This window comes from Ambystoma mexicanum, chromosome 8, assembly GCF_040938575.1.
Source record: "Ambystoma mexicanum isolate Mex_15411 chromosome 8, UKY_AmexF1_1, whole genome shotgun sequence".
Classification (NCBI taxonomy): Eukaryota; Metazoa; Chordata; class Amphibia; order Caudata; family Ambystomatidae; genus Ambystoma; species Ambystoma mexicanum.
This window is the reverse complement of record NC_090929.1, coordinates 1133810411-1133828663: the sequence shown is the minus strand read 5'-3', so window position 1 is coordinate 1133828663 and position 18253 is coordinate 1133810411. Positions and strand designations below refer to the sequence as shown.

The 18253-nt window shown below is 41.9% G+C and overlaps 1 protein-coding gene across 3 annotated transcripts in view; it reads left to right on the top strand.

Moving 5' to 3' along the window:
- ZNF488 (zinc finger protein 488) overlaps positions 1–18253 on the top strand; it is a 96615-nt gene that overhangs the window by 52385 nt on the left and 25977 nt on the right. For all 3 annotated transcript variants that reach the window (XM_069611188.1, XM_069611190.1, XM_069611189.1), the window contains exon 2: positions 14254–14481. In XM_069611188.1, the coding sequence (XP_069467289.1) occupies positions 14254–14481 (228 nt within the window). The remainder of the gene's footprint in view (positions 1–14253; positions 14482–18253) is intronic.

Genomic DNA, 18253 nt, shown 5'->3' with positions numbered 1-18253 from the left:
CTATGTCTCTAGCATAAACACAGTGTCTACAATACTCATAATTCCCGGGGTTTTGCCTCAGAACATCACAAAGTGACCAGCTGAGTCTTGAACCGTGAGTAAAATTGTCATTTTAAGAATCTCAAAGTTGTACATTTCTGTCATCTGGTTACAATTAGTTATCAGTATTCTTATAAAACATATATTTGCCTTCAATTCAATTCACAAAAGTGTCTGGGTCCGCCCCCAGAAGCTTGGTGAGTCAGATGGTCACATGGCCTGTTTCCTGCTAGAGCACTGTTTACAGTTACACCTCAAATCAGCATATTCTATTCAATTGAAAGAGTCTATTGTGTTGTGTCCTGCAGGCTGCAGGGAAGTCCCCTACCTCCCAATCAATAGGGCCATGTGATATCCTGGGCTGTTGCTGGGAAGGGCAGGTGTGAATGTTTCCCATGGGCAGGCAAGTCTTTTGAACTTTTAATTACATAAGACCACCTTCTGATCAATGCACAGTTCTGCAAGACGGCTCTCCTGTCAGGATTTATAGAGCGCCAGCGCCGGTCAGTGGCGTTCAATGGTACTGCACCCATTTTCTTTTTGACAAATGTTCTTAAATTTAAAAAGGGAATTTGGCTTGACAGTTATGATCCTTTGCTGACAATGTTTTGATGGGGCTCCTTGCAGTAGAGTGATGTGGAACACCCCACAAGAAGGTTGAATCTTTATAGTGGTCTTGTGGGCCATGATTTCAGCAAATTTTGACATCAATGAAACGAAGTATTGAACAGCTCTGTGTGCAACCAAAGGATGGGTCTGGGAATTGTCAAAAGTGGATGGTGGCTTATCTGTCAGGTTTTCACTGCGCTTTTTCTGGTGGGCAGCATTCTTTTTATGCTATCAGCAATGCACAGTGATGTTGTAGGGCTCAGATGCGTGGGTGAAAACATCCCACAGCCCTTTCCAGATTGGAGAAAATCAATTTGGTTTCATATATTTATAAATTTTGGCATATTTGTGTGCCATGGCAGCACCTATTGCCATTCCAGGTAACTATATGTAATATTCAATATGAAACCTAAAAATAATATTATTCATAATATGATTCATGAGTGTTGTAACAAAGGTCTTGTTTCCCCCAATGTTGTGGTCTTTGAGTAGATGCACACAAAAAACCTGGGTTAAAAAAACGAGCTAATCAGTCGCTCTCTGACTGTCCCCCTCAGGGTTACCCAAAATTTCAAGTTTAGTCGTTTTTATCACTATGTCCATCCATTCATCGTTTTTATATAATCCTAAATTGCCATTCATTCGTAATAAATTCAGTAGAGTTTTGTAGTAGATCAAATTTAGTGTATTTGTTATATCTGTTTCATAATCTTCTCTTATGAAAACCAGAATCAGCATATCTATTATACATCACTTTAAGGTTCTATTGGCAATGCATTTTAGACACACATTCTCCTTCTTCAGGACGCACCTCTATTTTAATACACCATATCATTTGTTCAAAATCACATGTCAAAACATCAAAAAACAATTGTTTGCAAAATAAAGTAATAAAAAATCCACATACCATCATTTTACGTAATAATGTTGTTGCAGCAAATTCAGGAAGGAATTATTGCAATACAATTCTTATGTCTCTTTCCTGAATTTGATAAAAAAATGACTACATGTTAAATTTTGGGTAACCCTGAGGGGTACAGTCAGAGAGCGACTGATTAGCTTGGTTTTTTAACCAAGCTTTTTTTGTGTGCATTGACTTTTGGGCCCAGGTGTCTCTGGACTTCCTCTGTCAGTCTGCTCCTTCACAACAAATTCAACCTTTGGAAACAACACATATGGAGAATATATGAACATAAAATGGTGCCCCCCCTGTTGCATTGCGGTCTTTGAGTAGAAATATTAGAGAATTTAAAGTCCCTCTGCATGTGGGATAGACAAAGAGAGACTGGACTGGATGCATCCATGGTCACTAGCCAGTCAATATCGGTGTCCATCCTAGTTGATTCTAAGTGTCTCAAAAAGTCCTGTATGTTTGAGGTATGTGTCTATGTTGTGGAATAATGGCTGTAGGATGATGTCTAGGTACTGTGCCATAGGCACCAATACATTGCCTGGGGGAGCAATAATAAGTCTTCCTGGAGTTTGAGTCAGGGACTTCTGAATAATAATAATAATTTAGCATTTATATAGCGCTATGAACCCTCAGGTATATGAGTGCTGCTTATTATTACCCACAATGTGTGGTGCTCATTTATCAACCTTAGAAGGATGAAAGTCTGAGTTTGGCGCTACCGGGATTTGAACCTGCATCAGCAGGCTCTGCACAGATGTCAAAGCGATCGCTCTACTCGCTGTGCTATTGGACCAGCAAGTAAGATATAGAATATAGCAATAATAGGATAACAGTTGTTTAAAAACCTCTTACATCCTACCTCGCTTTTTCAGACGATTGATTAGCATGACTAGCCTTGTACAGTTTGTTTTTTGACATTGAGATATTCCCATATTTTCATTAGCTTTTATTTGATTTTGTCTGAAGAAAAGTTAGAATTCTCATCTCCTGAAGAAGGGGTTGAGTTAACCGGAAATGTGTAGAGTTTCATTGACACTCATTAATTACTGTGGGACATCTAACAACAATGTACTATTCCATAGTGGAGATGGATTGATGACATTGTGCACGGCTAGTGATATTTTCATTGAATAGGAAATCTAATTTATGCACAAGCCTCTGAAAAATGTTCTGTTAAGTTTGTTTGTTTGTTTGTTTATTCATTTGTTATATGCACCAGACTTGTAAGTAGAAGGGCGCCGGAGTATGAAAATGCAAAGCTTACAAAGTTGCGAAATGTACACCAAATACAATGCTTACATGCTTACAAAATATACAAAATATACACAAATATATACAAGATATGCACAATACACAATAAACAAGATAAGAGCCAAAGCTTGGGTTGGCCTTGTCTGCAATGTCTAGAATGTCTAGACTGCTTACATGCTTACAAAATATGCAAAATATACATAAAATAAATACTAAATATGCACAATACCCAGTACACCAGATAAGAGCCAAAACTATGGATGGCCTATGTATTATGTAAATAGTGAGCAGTATACAAGAAATATAGGTTGCAAGAGTGAAGCCCATCATGTATCACTAAGGCTTGCACTATTTTGCACATGGTCTTCAAATGTTAACACACTACTACACTATTAATGCAGGGTGGGTGGGTCACTTTAGTAGCAGGCACAGCCAGATTGGGGACTAGGGGTCAATGGCGATGTTGTGTGTTATTAAATTTCTTCTAAAGTGTACGTAAGGTTGGTCAGCTCTCAGATCTGGTGGCAGTCAGTTCCAGGATTTAGCTGCCTTTACAGGGAAGCTATTACACCGAGTGGTGAGCTTATACTTCGGTATGGTAAGACAGTTACCATTTCCACTTCTGGTGGGTCTAAGGGAAGTTCTTCTCTGGAGTGTGTCTGTAAGATAGCTGGGGGCTGCTTTGTTGAGGGCTTTATGAGTCAAAGAGAGCGTTTTTAATTGTATTTTATTAAACATGGATAACCAATTATGGTGGCGTCTAAGGGAGGAAATATGTTTTTTTTTGTTTTTTTTGTTTATGCCTAAGGCTGCTCTAAGGGCATTATTCTGTAATATTTGGAGCTTTTGAATAGTGGATTTGTTAGCTCCACTGTATATGGCATTGCAGTAATCAATTCTAGAGAGTATTAAGGCTCTGGCTAGAATCAAACAACTATCATTGGATAGGAAAGGCTTACCAGCTCTGAGTAACTTACAGGTGTAAGCCGTGGAGGAGGTAAGGGATTTTACCTGTTTGTCAAAATACAATGTGGAATCCAAGTAGAATCCGAGGGTTTTCACCTCCTTGGAAACTTTGATAGTGTTTCCGTCAATATTAAATGAGGAACATTCTTGGCCAAGTTTTTTAATGTTGGCCTGTGATCCTAGAATTATCAGCCCAGTCTTATCGTCGTTCAAGCAGAGGCCATGAGTGGCCATCCATGCTTGAATGATAAGATAGACTTTTTTCACCAGACCCGTGTCCTTACTATGATGTCCAGAAAGCGGGAGGAGAATCTGAGTATCATCTGCATAGTTAGTGTAGGTGATACCCAGAAGGTCCAGATCATCCAACAAAGGTTTGGTGAAGATATTGTAGAGGGTTGGCGAGACGCAGGAACCTTGAGGAACACCACACAGGATGGGTGTCGGGTCTGCAGCTGCTGACGGAGAGAATACTCTCATGGTTCTCTCGCTCAGGAACGACTCAATCCATGTGATGGCTTCCGGGGAGAAGTGGGCAGCGGAATCAAGGTGTTGGCATAAAACCTTATGGTTGACCAGATCAAATGCGGCGGAGAGATCGAGTAGGAGCAGGAGTACTGTCTTACCTTTGTCTCTCTGCTTGTCTATTTGGGACTTGAGGTCGATTAGTGCTGTCTCTGTTCTGTGTAGTGGGTGGAAACCAGAGTGTCTGTTGCCTAAGAGTTTGTGCAGTTCGAGGTGTTTTTGAATTTGGATATAGGCAGCTTTATCCAATATTTTAAGTAGAAATGGGACTGTGGTGATAGGTCGGTAATTAGTAGGGATAAGAGGATCACAAGTCTGTTTCTTGAGCAGGGGGAGCACCCATGACTGTTTGAGGTTGGCAGGGATAGTGCCTGTGGCAAAGGAGGCATTTTTCAGTTTGGTAATAAAAGGATCGAGTGATCTGGCAGCGTTTTTTATTAATTGCACTGGGCAGATATCGCCTTTACAGTTCGAGGGCTTTAGTGACAGGATAATTTTTTCTACTTCCAAGGTAGACATTTTGGAGAAGTGGAAAGTAGTATTGTGTGCCAGTGGTGAGACACTAGGCAAGAGAGTATAGGGCGAATGCTGTAGGTTCAGTACATCTTTTTTTGCTGAATTTTGTTTTGGAGCGTGTTAATTTTGTTTCCTAGAGCTTGTTGGATGGCTGTACACCAAGATTTGTCTTTGGTACAAACATTGGATATCGCTATTGGGGACTCTAGTTCTTTGAGTATGGAGAAAAGTTCTTTCATACTAGAGTTGGAATTAGCGATGCGCTCATCGTAGGAGTTTCGTTTTGACCGACAGATTTCGTTCTTGTAGTGTGAGGAAAGTGAAGTTAATTTAGCTTTATTCTCATTGGATGGGCAAAGTCTCCAGTTGTTTTCGCTTTTTCTTTTTAAGATACGAAGTTCTTTAAATTGTGGTGTGAACCATTTGTTTAAGTGGGCTGTTGGTTTACTGGATCTAAGTTTAACAGGGGCAATTTTGTCCAGGGTAGTGAGCATGATGTTATTGAATTCCTGAACTAGGATGCTAGGACCAAGATTTCCTGGCAGTGCATTCAAGGTAGGCAGGATCAAAGGGGGAAACTTCTCTACTGTGATGCTTTTTTTGCTTCTGGTAGCGCATGGTGGCGCTAATGGCTGGGCCAATGGGGTGGGTCTTGTAGTAGCTAGGTGGAAGGACACCAAGGAGTGGTCTGTCCATGAAAGTGGCAGGATGGATAAGATTGTTACTGAACAGTTATAGTCCGCTATCCAATCCAGTATTCTCCCTTTTAGGTGGGTAGGTTGATTGACTTTTTGGGATAGACCTAGTGTGTTGATTATATTTGCTATATCTGTGGCATTTTTATCCATTTGGTCATTAAAAGCTAAGTTGAGGTCTCCTAATAGGAGTAGTTGCGAGGAGGGTTTAAGGTTATTCGAGGTTATGTTAAGCAGATCCTCCTCAAAGGTACCAAGGGGACCAGGCAGTCTATATATTAGGTGAATAGTAAGTGTTTGTGAATTATTTATTTGGAGTTTGGCAGAGAGAATTTCACATGATTGTGATAACTCGGTAGGGGCTAGCCTAAGGCCGAGACATGATTTTGAAATAATGGCAATGCCGCCTCCTCAGGTGCTGTCTCGGTCTTGTCTAGCTATTGTGTAGCCATGGGGGATAGCTAGCATAAGTGCAGGTCCTGCTGCATCACGGAGCCATGTTTCTGTGACTGCAAGGAAATCCAAATTTCCTTCAATGATTAGATCTGCAATGTCAGTGGCGTGGGCGACAACCGATCTAGCATTGAGCAGCGCTCCTTTGAGGGGGGGAGCCTCAGTTACTTTATGGGCTGGGATAGGTTTGTCAGAATTATTAATGCAAGTATTGAACTTATCATTGTTAATTTGATAGGCAAGCTTATTTGAGGTGGACAGTGGTGGTGTCAGCTTCAAGTGGCTAGGTATTAAGTTAAGTTTATGGTTGGTTTTGAGGTTAGTGGCTCGAAGGGATCTTCTCAGTGGTTCATATAGTTTGGTTAATCTAGCGCGAAGTCTATCATTTCTGTTTGTCGTGGCACAGGGTAGAGAGGCGTGGGATACTGTCTCTAGGGCCCTGTTGTAAGAGGGTTGACTTGTGGTAACAGTGTTTGTAAGGGTGGGCAGGCTAAGGTCTGAGAACGGTACTGGCAGAGAGCGAGTACTGAGTTCTTGGCTTCTAGAGTTAGCATACATGGAAACGGCCATGGTGCACAGCAATATTGCTAAATTGAACATCTCTCCAATTCACAAGTCACAGGATGGCACGGCACTGGCCGTGCTGGGTCACAGCTGGGTGGCACAGTATTAAGCAGTGTAGGGAACAAGGTACAGTTCCTACGAGTCGAGTGGACACTTGGGCCTAATCAGGATTAAGTGGCCGAAAAAGGGCCAAGGTGGCGCGTCAAAACAAAAGTACAGAACGTAGTAGTCACTTAATCAATACAGAAGCAATAGAATATATCAGGCAACTTGACAGGTAGATAGTAGTCGTGATTGGGACAGCGCATCAGGACCATGTCTGGTCAGTAATAGAGGGCAAAATAGGCACTGTGGATTAGTACAACGGGCCGTGATAAGGCACATAAAATATGTGGCTAGACTAAAACTTAACGATTAGGTCCAGTCAGAGTTATCCATCAATATGCATCAGTAATGCAATGCTGGTAGGCGCATGGGCTAGAGGACAATATAAACAGCGAGGGTATACTATTCATGCAAAGGATATATTTGTAGCTAATCACGGTCAACACCGTACAAGCATATTATGGCATAGTATGTTGTAATCTGGACAGAGGGTGTAGTCAGTGGTATGACTGGCACTGATATGACTGTACTAATCCAGCAACTGGGCACAGAGCAGGATGAGGGTGCGCAACAATGAGAGGGATGCATGAGTTATAATACAAGGCATAAATATCATAAGTAAAACAGTATATGCAGAGCACATGTGCTGAACAGGTAAATTACTCCAAATTCCATGGCGAGGTATCGGGCCAATGCAAAGGTGGAATCGAGGCACTCGGGCGAGGGTGGTTATGCAAATGTACGATAACTGTTCAGGACAGTGGGATTACAAGCATATGTATGTACATAGAGGGCATATAGTAATAGTACAGTAAATCAGTTGTAAACAAGTGAGTTTATGCTGGTTTAGTGCACAGATCAAGGAGTAAAGTAGGTAGAGGCAATGTGTCAAGGGAGCTTCCTGGAAGGGTTGGCAGTCTGAAGGAGGACTCACCTTGGTTGTTCTGAGTACGGCCGGATTTTTGGCTAGCATGCAGGCGCCTAGCGCCTGTTGCGCTCTGTCAGCTCGGTCAGCGCAGAAGCCTTCTTTCAAAGCCTTACTTCATAGGCATCATAGGGTAAGTTCTATTTACCCTATGATGCTAGGGTGACTGAATATGGACTAGTGTTCAGAACTCAGTTATAATAATACTTGCTTTGATTTTGTGAAACATTCAGTTGATTTTTTTGATTATCTTCAAATACATTAGAGAAAGGTACAAATAAGTTGTCTGATTTTCTGTGAATTTCTTGTGAATTTTGTGAACAAACTGAGAAATTATAAAGTGTTTTCATGGGTGTCCCGATACTAGTGCAGTATTGCTTACACCAAACTGTTTAGTGTAACAAATATAGATGTTACTTGATGGGGTATCAGCTGACAGCACATTAATAACTGCACCGATAGACGTTTGCAAAAAAATAGTTTCATTTTGATATGTTTGATGACATTTAGTGTGCAGCCTACACATTTCCGTCATCGGGCCTCATGATCTGCCATCTGCATATTTTAGCATTGCTTAGTTACATTTTCCTTCGATGTTTGTTTATTTACAAAACCTTTTAGCAATGTTGTTGAATTAATTTATCTTTGCTGGTTTAAAACATTGTTATTCAGTTTCTTTTTTGATTTCTATTATCACAGAATGGTTTGATTTGATTTATAAACATGAATATAGTAATATTCCTGTATATGATATGATCATTTGCTTCCCTAAATAGGATTGGACCGGCAGTATTTAGTCATAGACCAGAGTTTTTCACAATAAAACACGTCGGCATCTAGACCAAGACCATCAATGAACATCTGATCAATGTAAAATTGCAATTCTTTTTTATGTACAAATCAGTATGTCTTTCTCAACAGAGAGGGTTAATAAGATCCAACATAAATATTTTCAAAAACCAACAAGGACTTTTTCCATCCGTGCATTACAATAAAAAAGCTTTTTTCATTTGTTCATACTGATTAATGTTATGGGAATTGCAAATAAATTACTAGTAGCATTCCACATTATCCACTTAAGCAAATTTTCTTTTGATACTTTTCAAAAATAGGACATCATATTTTGAGTATCGGATTGCATCAGTGTGATTTAACATCTCAGGTGCTTCCAAATATAGATTATACCCTTCAGCAATCGTGCATCCGATTCTTCAGTATCTGCTTTCCGGGCTGCATATCTTGGGTCGTGGACAAGCAAGTATTCGTCTGGACCTTGCTTTACTTTCATTCCGCTGGTTGGTTGCAATGCTGCATTTTCTGGGCAATTGTCCAGCCCGATGCTCCACACTCTCAGACTCATGCCACATTCTCCATGAGCCCCTCGTTTCATCCCCTTGCCTGACTCAAACCTAATTACCTTATTTTTGAGCCCTAAACTTAAATACTGATGTCCTTACGTCCCTCATCCTCACCCCTTACTCATTACTGATACAACCACTTCTGTTCTCATACCCCAGGTCATTCATGAGATCCCCAAAACCTTGCTGCTTTTTCCCACACTCTCATTCCACTGTCTCCCAATCATCTCTCCCAGAAAGTGAGAAAGTGAATGTGGCAGTCCCCAGTGATTATGTGGCCACCAAACAATGCATGCACCTCAGTGATTGAGAGTGGAGTTTTCACTCAGCCACAAGTTCCCAACTCATCAGGGGGTCTGCAGGCTTAGGATGTTGAACCATGGATGAATCCTGAAGGATACAATAAGATGGACACCCACCGAGGAATCGCGAGGATGCTCTGTTGGGCCATAAGCCCATTGTAAACTTCAAGACCCAAATTGAGGGTAAAGATGTACTTTGTGTTTGTGGACACTGACCATCTATTGACGAGAGGGAACGTACAAACTGCAGATCCCTTGTGCTAACCTGGCAGGCACCGTCAGGTAGACATCCTCAAGGATCCCCTGCTCACCAGGAGGCCTTATAGCCCAGATGCTGCATGGACCACACACAATGAAGCAGATGCGCCAGACACAGAGAGCAATGGAACCCAACAAAGCACAAAGCCTGTGGTTATAACATGAATGCAATGGCATTTGCAACAGTGTCCAAGAAGGAAGCTTACACAAAGGTGGCATATTGGTTGCTATAGACTTTAATTGGAGTGAAACAAAAACTCACTATCCCTATCTGTAAGAGGGGTTTCCCTTCCTCAAACTAATACTAAAGGATATGTCAGAATGGCAGTTGAAATCAAAAGTCTACTGTCCTGTGTGACAACCTACTTCTATCCCTTACACTACAACTAACAAATAATATAATTCAACATAATGTTTCTTCTTCAGGAGAATGACTCCCTTCTCCTGATACATGGATGTCATTCCCAAAATGTTCTATTGCAAAAAGATGCCACAGGGAATGACTCATTCCCCCAGCTTAACAGAACATTCCTTCTCCAGTAGAATGACTCCCTTCTGCTGCTATACGGGTGGTTTTCCCACAATGTCCTCTTGAAAATGGATGCTAGAGGGAATGACTCCCTTCCCCTTGCTTTGCAATTCCAGCACATTGTACAGTTAACCTCCTTGACCAGGAGAATGACTCCCTTCTCCTGATACTGGTCTGCACCAATATAGTTCACAAGAAGGTCAAGGGGAATGACTCCCTTCCCCTGGCATCTCTTCAGTGTACTTGAAATGATTCACTTTCCTCACCAGGAGAATGTCTCCTTCTCTTGGTGTTTGAGCGTTATCTTTTCAACTTGGGTTTTTGTTGGCTCTCTTCTGTTGGGGTACCTGATCCTTCTCTTGTGGTCAGTGGGATTATCTGTGCCACTGGTATGAGGAAGATCTCCGATGCTTGGCTCTCTTCTATTGTGGTCCCAGATTCTTCTCTGGCATTCAGTGGATTTAGAACTGCCACTGGTATGAGGAAGATTTTCTTGGATGCTTGTCTCTCTTCTCTTGGGGTCCCAGATTCTTCTCTGGTGGTCAGTGGACATATCCCTGCCACTGGTATGAGGAAGATTTCCTCAGATGCTTGGCTCTCTTTTGTTGTGGTCCCAAACACTTCTCAGGTGGTCAGTGGACTTATATCTGCCACTGGTATGATGAAGCTTTCCTCAGATGGTTGGCTCTCCTTTATTGGGGTCCCACACCCTTCTCTGATGGTCAGTGAGCTTATCTCTGCCACTGGTACACAGAAGATTTACTCAGATGCTTGGCTCTCTTTTGTTTGTGTCCCAGACTCTTGTTTGCTTGTCAGTTGGTTTATCTCTGTCACTGGTACGAGGACGATTTCCTCTCATGCTTTCTTTGCCTTGTTCAGGGTCTCAGACCCTTGGTGGCCCTCTGGTAGGCCTTCCACTTTCCCCGGCATGAAGCAGAGTCCTCTCTACTCTCTCCACATCTCTACCAGTCTGCTCGTGCTTCCAGTTACCTTCTATGTCTTACTTGAACTACGCCAGTCACTCTAGGGACTGTGATAGGTCTCCTTCCTGCTTCCTGGAGCTGCCTGCTTTGGTATTTCTTCTGCGGTGGCGCTGCGTGTTGTGGTTCCCTGCAGTCTTGACAATGTTAGGGGATGGCGTGTTCCACCTCCTCATGGAGGCTGTGCCACTGCTTCAACTGCTTTCCCCTGGGATCGGTCCTGCCAACACAGGACCCGTCATCGACTCCTTCAGCCACTCGCCGGCGCCCTCTGCAGATCCCCCTCTTCAGGTCGAGTTTGGACTTCAAATCTCTAGGGATCTCTGACGGGGAATGAAGACTCTGAGTCCTTCTTCTCTTTCTCCTTTATAGGGCTTACTTTGCACCTGCATAACGTAAACACTGTTTGTCAAGGGCTCCTTGGTATTCCTCATGCTTCCCGTGAACCACCTTGTCTCAGTACTAGCAAAGTCAGCAATCCTCATGTTTTCTGTGCTCTTCTTCATCCTAGTATTTTCTGTCTTGGTTGTATCTCAGGTACGACAGAAATACATTGGTCTACTCTCAATATAGTGGTTTAAAATAGGGGCGCAGGAATGTGTGGGTGTGATGTTGCTTAATGGGTTGTACACTCGGTGATCATTTTTGTCCCCAGAGGGGGAGTCCCTCCCTGTGAGTTCCTCCCATTTTAAACCACCTCTAGAAGGACTACTTGGTAGTGGCTGCACCTCCCTAGCCTCTTGGGAAAGGGCTCGCCTTTGGGGAGAAGTGACGATACTTGACAAATCCTCACACATAGTACCACCAACAAGAAAGCTCCAGGGCACCTTGGCTCCAGCTGGTCTTCTCTTCAGTCTCTTCAGCAGCTACATCAAGTACTCTGCAGTCATCCAACTTGCTTGAAGATCCTCTGTATTTAGACTGGAACTATCGTGGTATGGCCAGAATCATGGGAGTGACACTGCTGGGCTTCACATTGTGAGGACGACCAGGTGCATTTACAGAAAGCAGTCAAAAATAGACAAAGGTGCCCAATGACAATGTTCCCAGTTCTAGGATTGCTTGTAAAGTCACACAAATGTGTCAGAATGTCACATACTATCTTTAAAATTGAACCTATATTTTAACATACTATGCACTGGTGTGAGGACAGCCTCGGAACCAGTATGCTGTTCAGCCAGAAGTCTGTCGATGTGCTCCATTCTTAACTCCAGACTGACTGGATACTGAACCTTAGGTAACTCTGAGCTACAAACTGCCATACCTGGTACATGGAGAACCTGCTTGACCTTTTACTTCATGAGGAATTCTAACTAGTAGGGTCATGGCCCAAGGCTGCTCCTAGAACACGTTTTATTGGACATGATTTACTTACCTTTAATTGTAGAAATATTTGAATTTCCTTTTGCAGCTGTTGAACTATATTGTCCTAACAACTCTCTGTGGGTGTCACTAAGTGATAGTGTGTTATGCACACATGCTCCCCTCCTATGTGTTTACTTTGACTGATCGACCACAGTTTTCGCTAAATGGGGCAGGCAGAGCCTAAATAACTTAGAGTGTTACCGTTATTTCCCAAACATAGACATGAGGATCCCACCTTCCCACCATAAATGACCAACCAAATATACGCTTCAAGATGTCCTCTTCCAACTGTCTCTGCTCTTTCTCCTTCTTTTCTTAATAGTACGTTTTTGTAAAGTAATGTACATGTAGTGCAGTGTAATATAATGTGATCTGATCTAATGTAAGGTGATGTTAAAATGTTCACCTAAGCCATTTTGTGGCCAGGCTGCAGTTGTTCTGTAGCTTTCCATTTCGCCTTTCCAATGATCTTGCTTGCATTGTTGTATTGGCATCCTCTCTGGGTGTCTGACAACCAGCTTGTTTGTTTGTTTATTTATTTCTAATGCGCACCAAATCCAAGGGTAACAGGGCGCAGCAATAAGAAGATGAAAAGCTTACAAAGTTACAAGTGTCATTACAATGAGGCATATATAGTTACAGGTATGTTCACAGTAAGACATGTGTACAGATATGCAAATTGAATTAGGTTATAGACAGGAAAGATGAATCTAATGCAGACTGATTCATCCTTGTCTCTCCAGCATGGGTGGGTGGCTTGTTACCGTGTTCCCTTGCTAGGTATTTGCGGTCTCAGGTATGCACCTGATCACAAACTGCTGTTTCATTTTTGGGAATCTGTAGTGCCCCATCTTTTCTCCTTTGCTGGTTTGACCATTTTGAAAAATTGTAATGGAAATGTTGTTCTCCTGCCACATGTCCACTGAAGACACGCTTTGTATCCACTGCTATGGCAGCCATCTTTAAATTGAGTTTTTCTGTTTGTTTAATAAATGTTATTTTTGCAAACAGTTCACATAGTCTTCTGTGCACAAATGTAAACTCCAAAATCCAAACATGACAGTCTACCCGTAACCTGATGCTAATTGCATTAGAGGTCAATTTCTCTTAGACCTCATTAATGCCCTAATTTCGCTTGGGGCCCCTAACCTGAGTTGCAGACAGTCATGTACCAAATGTGCTCATACCTTCTAATGTCAAGCTCTAACCTCTCACAATGATCATTGCATATGTCATCAGAATTCAAAAAAAGGGAAAGGCCATGGACCCATGTGATTGAATTAGCAGCTAGTTCTTAAAATGTGTGAGTCTAAATGAAACACTATAGTTCCATTAGAAATGTGTGAGTTACCATTAGGGTTCTGTTGCCATTTAGATTTTGAAGTTTGCACAGCTGACTATGAAATATGTCTGTCGAGTATGAACAGACATGCTGTAGTTTGAAAGGAAATGTTAGTAATCAATAAATCCACCATATTCTGTAATGTACATTTTAGTTAAGATACACGCATGCCAAACAACACTAAAACATTCAAAAAAATGTTTTAAAACAAAGATCCATTAAGATTGGAAATATTGCATGATTTTAACCGTAGATGAGTCATACATAGAGTTGTATGTAAAAGGAAGGACATGTTTGATATAGGAGCTTCAAGATAACTGTGATAGTTACATCCAGAACTGATTGCCAATGACTTTGTTTTGTTGTCCCTCTTTCACTCCTTTGCTGCTTCTCTCCTCAACAGCCATCACTCTGCGTCTCTTTGTTATCTCCCCAATTCTCCTCCCTTGCCCATTTTCGGCATCTTCCAATCCTTCCTTAGATGAATACTATCCCTCATGCTTTATCTCCCCCGTCCCTTGCTCCCTCTAACGCTCTCTGCTCTCTTTCCGACTGCAGTTCTGCGACACCATGGATCTGACATCTCTGCCAAAGCTCCTCTGGACCAGCGACAGCAAATTCCTGCAACACCACTTTCCAGACATCTTTGCCACTGTTTACACCACTCAAGAAATCCCGGAGGGAACCATTTTTGGGCCGTGCTTGTTCCCGTATACCTTCCTGGACACCATAGGGTTTATTGCTCTGAAGTGTTTGGATACGAGGAACATCCATTACGTATTTAAGGTACAAATGTAAACCAATATTTATCTGACACGTGGAAAACGAACCATTAGATATATTTTTATCTGTTATTTTGGAGAAATTCTGAAGTACACTCATGAATTCTTTGCATCAATGGCTTGATGTGTCCTTCCTGGAACAGGGAATATGGAAAGATCACCTTTCTGACCCATTCCTAGAAATGAACAGATCACAGAGCAAAGCAGGGTCCAAAAATACAGATCCTGTGAGCTAACCTCTGGTAGTTTTTCCCTTGTGCACACAAGACGCTTCTGCTACCTGTACACAATGGTGGTGAACGTCAGAAGAGAGCGGGACAGTATCCCAGGATCTCCCAATTGGTAGCCTTAGGAATTGCTCAATAGGGAAGACTGGTTCCCCTACTATGTTATGAGGCGGGTGCACTGTCCTTGTGAGTTACCTATTCAGGGCAGCTGACTTCTCAGTTACCATATAGGCAGTTTCACGGCAACAGCATCTGTTCTGAAATTGCAGGCATTCTTTTAACTGAGTTTGGGCAGTCAAGGATGTCACTCAATCCAAGATTACAGATGCACCGCTTCTGGGTCACCCACAGGCAGTGTTGGAATGTCCAGTGCATAAAAGCCCTGGGTGCACACTAGGTGTTTTGTTGAAATGCTTCTAATCTGACCCTCTGAGCCACAGGGAACCTAGCTCTGCCTGGTTGCAGGTAATTTATCTAGTTTGTTCTGTCTCCTGGTGCCCCTCCATCTTTTTGCTCTTTGTTCTCCATTCTTTTGAGAATCCTGAGGAATCTTGTTCTTTCTCCTGGTTTTGTTGTGGCATTCTTACCCCCTTTCCTCTCCCTTTGTTCCTTTCCACTGCCTTCTATGGTGGCCGGTTCATTCTGGTATTTGGACTCCCATGCTGGTATCCAGTTTCCTGCTCCCCAGATTAACCTGGTTCACATCACCCATCTGTATCAGACTCCATGCCACAGCGATAGAGGATTTTCTGTGGGCATCATCTTTTTCCTGGGCTTGCGGCTTCCTCCTTGGTATCTCACTTGCCTCCCTTTTTATATCAGAAGACCGAGTGAGGCCTTATTGTGGGGTCACCCATATGTACGGTTCCCTAAGAAGGCACAATGAATGGGTTCAGTCTCGCCCAATCCTTGACACCAAGATGTTAGGTTGTGAAGCCATCCAGTTCTGCTCTGCCTTCAGCCCATGCAACAAATATTAGTGTGAATTGCACAAACTAACTTCATGTCTTTACTTAATATATGTAATCGATCTCTTGCTGTGTCTCATTCTCTAGATCTTGGTCATTGTTCATGGATGTTAAGAGCAGCTCATTTGCATGCGGTTCACATTCCTTACTTAAGTTGCATTATCTTGACTTTCATCCCCATTACTTTAGTCATGATGTCCTGATCTTCACAATCTTTTTTATTGTGTTTTCCTAACTGTCTCCATCATTACATTATTTTTACTATCCTGGTCGTAACCCTCCTTACTTTATTATTTCAGGCATGCCATCACGAGAATCCTCATTGAAGTGTGCTCTTCTGATCAACACCATCCTTAGAAAAGTCATGACACCCTTATTGTCACCTTTATTACGTCAGTTGTCTTATACTGATCTTTACCTCCTTACTTCACTCCTATATCCTGATTTTTACCTCTTTATTTTACCACGTCATTCCTGATATATATCCTCTTCATTTTATCCCTGCTATCCTGATCTTTATCCTCTTTACTTCATTCCTACTATGCTGATCTTTATCCTCTTTATTTTATCCCTTCTATTCTGATCTTTATCCTGATATCCTGATCATTATCCTCTTTACTTCATTCCTACTATGCTGATCTTTATCCTCTTTATTTTATCCCTTCTATTCTGATCTTTATCCTGATATCCTGATCTTTATCCTCTTTACTTCATTCCTGATATCCTGACTTATCCTCTTTACTTCGGTCTTGATATCCTGATCTTTATCCTCTTTACTCCATTCCTATGATCATGATCTTAATCATCTTTACTCCATTCCCGCTATCATGATCTTTATCCTTCTTAGTTCACTCCTGCATTGTGACCTTCAATCTCCTTAATTCAGTGTTCAGTGTTTTCGTCTTGTTCACCAGCTGTCTTGCTTAAGTTGTATTATACTAATCTCCTCCCTTCTAGTTTATTCCTGCTATCCTGATCGTTATCCTCCTTACTGCATTCCTGTTATCCAGATCATCACCATTCTTACTTCATTCCCGTATCCTGAAGCCCATCCACCTTAATTCAGCCATCTTCTCATCTACACCCATAACTTCATATGTGTTATTCTGAGGTTCATGCTTCATCCTTCAAGTCCTGTTATCCCTATTTTCTCCTTTCTTCTCCTCAGACTTGTTATCATTTCATATAGCCTTGTAGAATGATGGAGGGGTTGTTAACGAAGGATAATTACCTGTCACCACGTAATGGACCAAGGCAAAGCAGAGGGCCATAAGTGGGTGAAGGGTCATTATCCCAAGCAATAACGGCTCTTGCTGAGGTCTCTAGCACTATTATCATATTGTTGTAATAGCAAACATGTTTTGGGGTTGTGGTGGCGAAGTAAAACGTTAGTTTAACATTGAATAAAGCACACAAAACATAATTAATGACAGGTGGTTTTATTTTGTAATTTTTTAAAACCGACATTGTTTTTATCAGGTATTGTAATTGTTTACTTGGCTTAACTGCAATAGTTTTATCAGGAGCATGCATTAGATGCAATGTTAAAGTGAACAGGTTTTTCTTTAATAATGTGAAAGCATTGTTCATATTTTACCTTTCACTTTGGTGTGTTAAATTAAGGTGGATTGTCATATTGAAAGAAATTTTGCTCGGAATTTGCATTGCTGATTTTTGTATACAGACACATGCTTCCTGTCAGAATGACTGGAATGCAGTTAATTCCAGTAATTATTGACTGCATTGCACAGATTTTGATTGGCTAAAACGAGGTCGAATTAAATTTCAATTTTCTAATCCCTGTTATCCTGATCTTTTTCTCCTGACTTTGGTTCTCTTATCCTGATTTACACAATTCTTACTTCAGCTGGGTTAATCTGATCTTTGCCTTCCTTTCTTAAATTATGTTATTCTGATCTTCAACTTCTTTTAGCCTAATATGTATCCTTCTTGCTTCAGTCGCGTTATCCTGATCACCAGCTCCCCTTTGTCAATCATATTGTTACCCTGTATTCATCCTACCTGCCATGCTGTCCTCATCTTCATGCATAGTTCTTCTGCCTTCGATGGGTACTAAAGGCAACTCTTCCTCTCCTACCCCCATCCTCGCTCATGCCACACACCCACAGTAAAGTACTCTCTTGTTAATGGAATTCCCTGCCTCACAGTGCCCTCAGCCCCTGCCAGATCCCTGTGGCTGTGGCTGGAGATCTGACACGAGTTTGCATTAAGGATACTGCTGACAATGCAGGCAAGGAAAGGACAGCAGGAGGGAGAGAGGGGAGTAGAAAGAGACAGAAAGGAGGGGGAGGGTCAAATGTAAAAAGCGATAAAGGGATCTAGAGCGGGAAAGATTGAAAAAGGGATAGAAATGTAAGAATTACTAAGAGAGTGAAAAAGGGATAGGAATGTAAGAATTACTAAGAGAGAAAGAGAGAGAGCCAGAGAAAAAGAGAGGGAAAGAGAGAAGTAGAGAAACGATGGGGGGTGGGAAAGGCACAGCGGGCATGGGGGATGGGAGGATGTGGTGGAAAAAGGAGATCATAATATGTAGTCATGGACCGTGATAGAGGGAAAATGA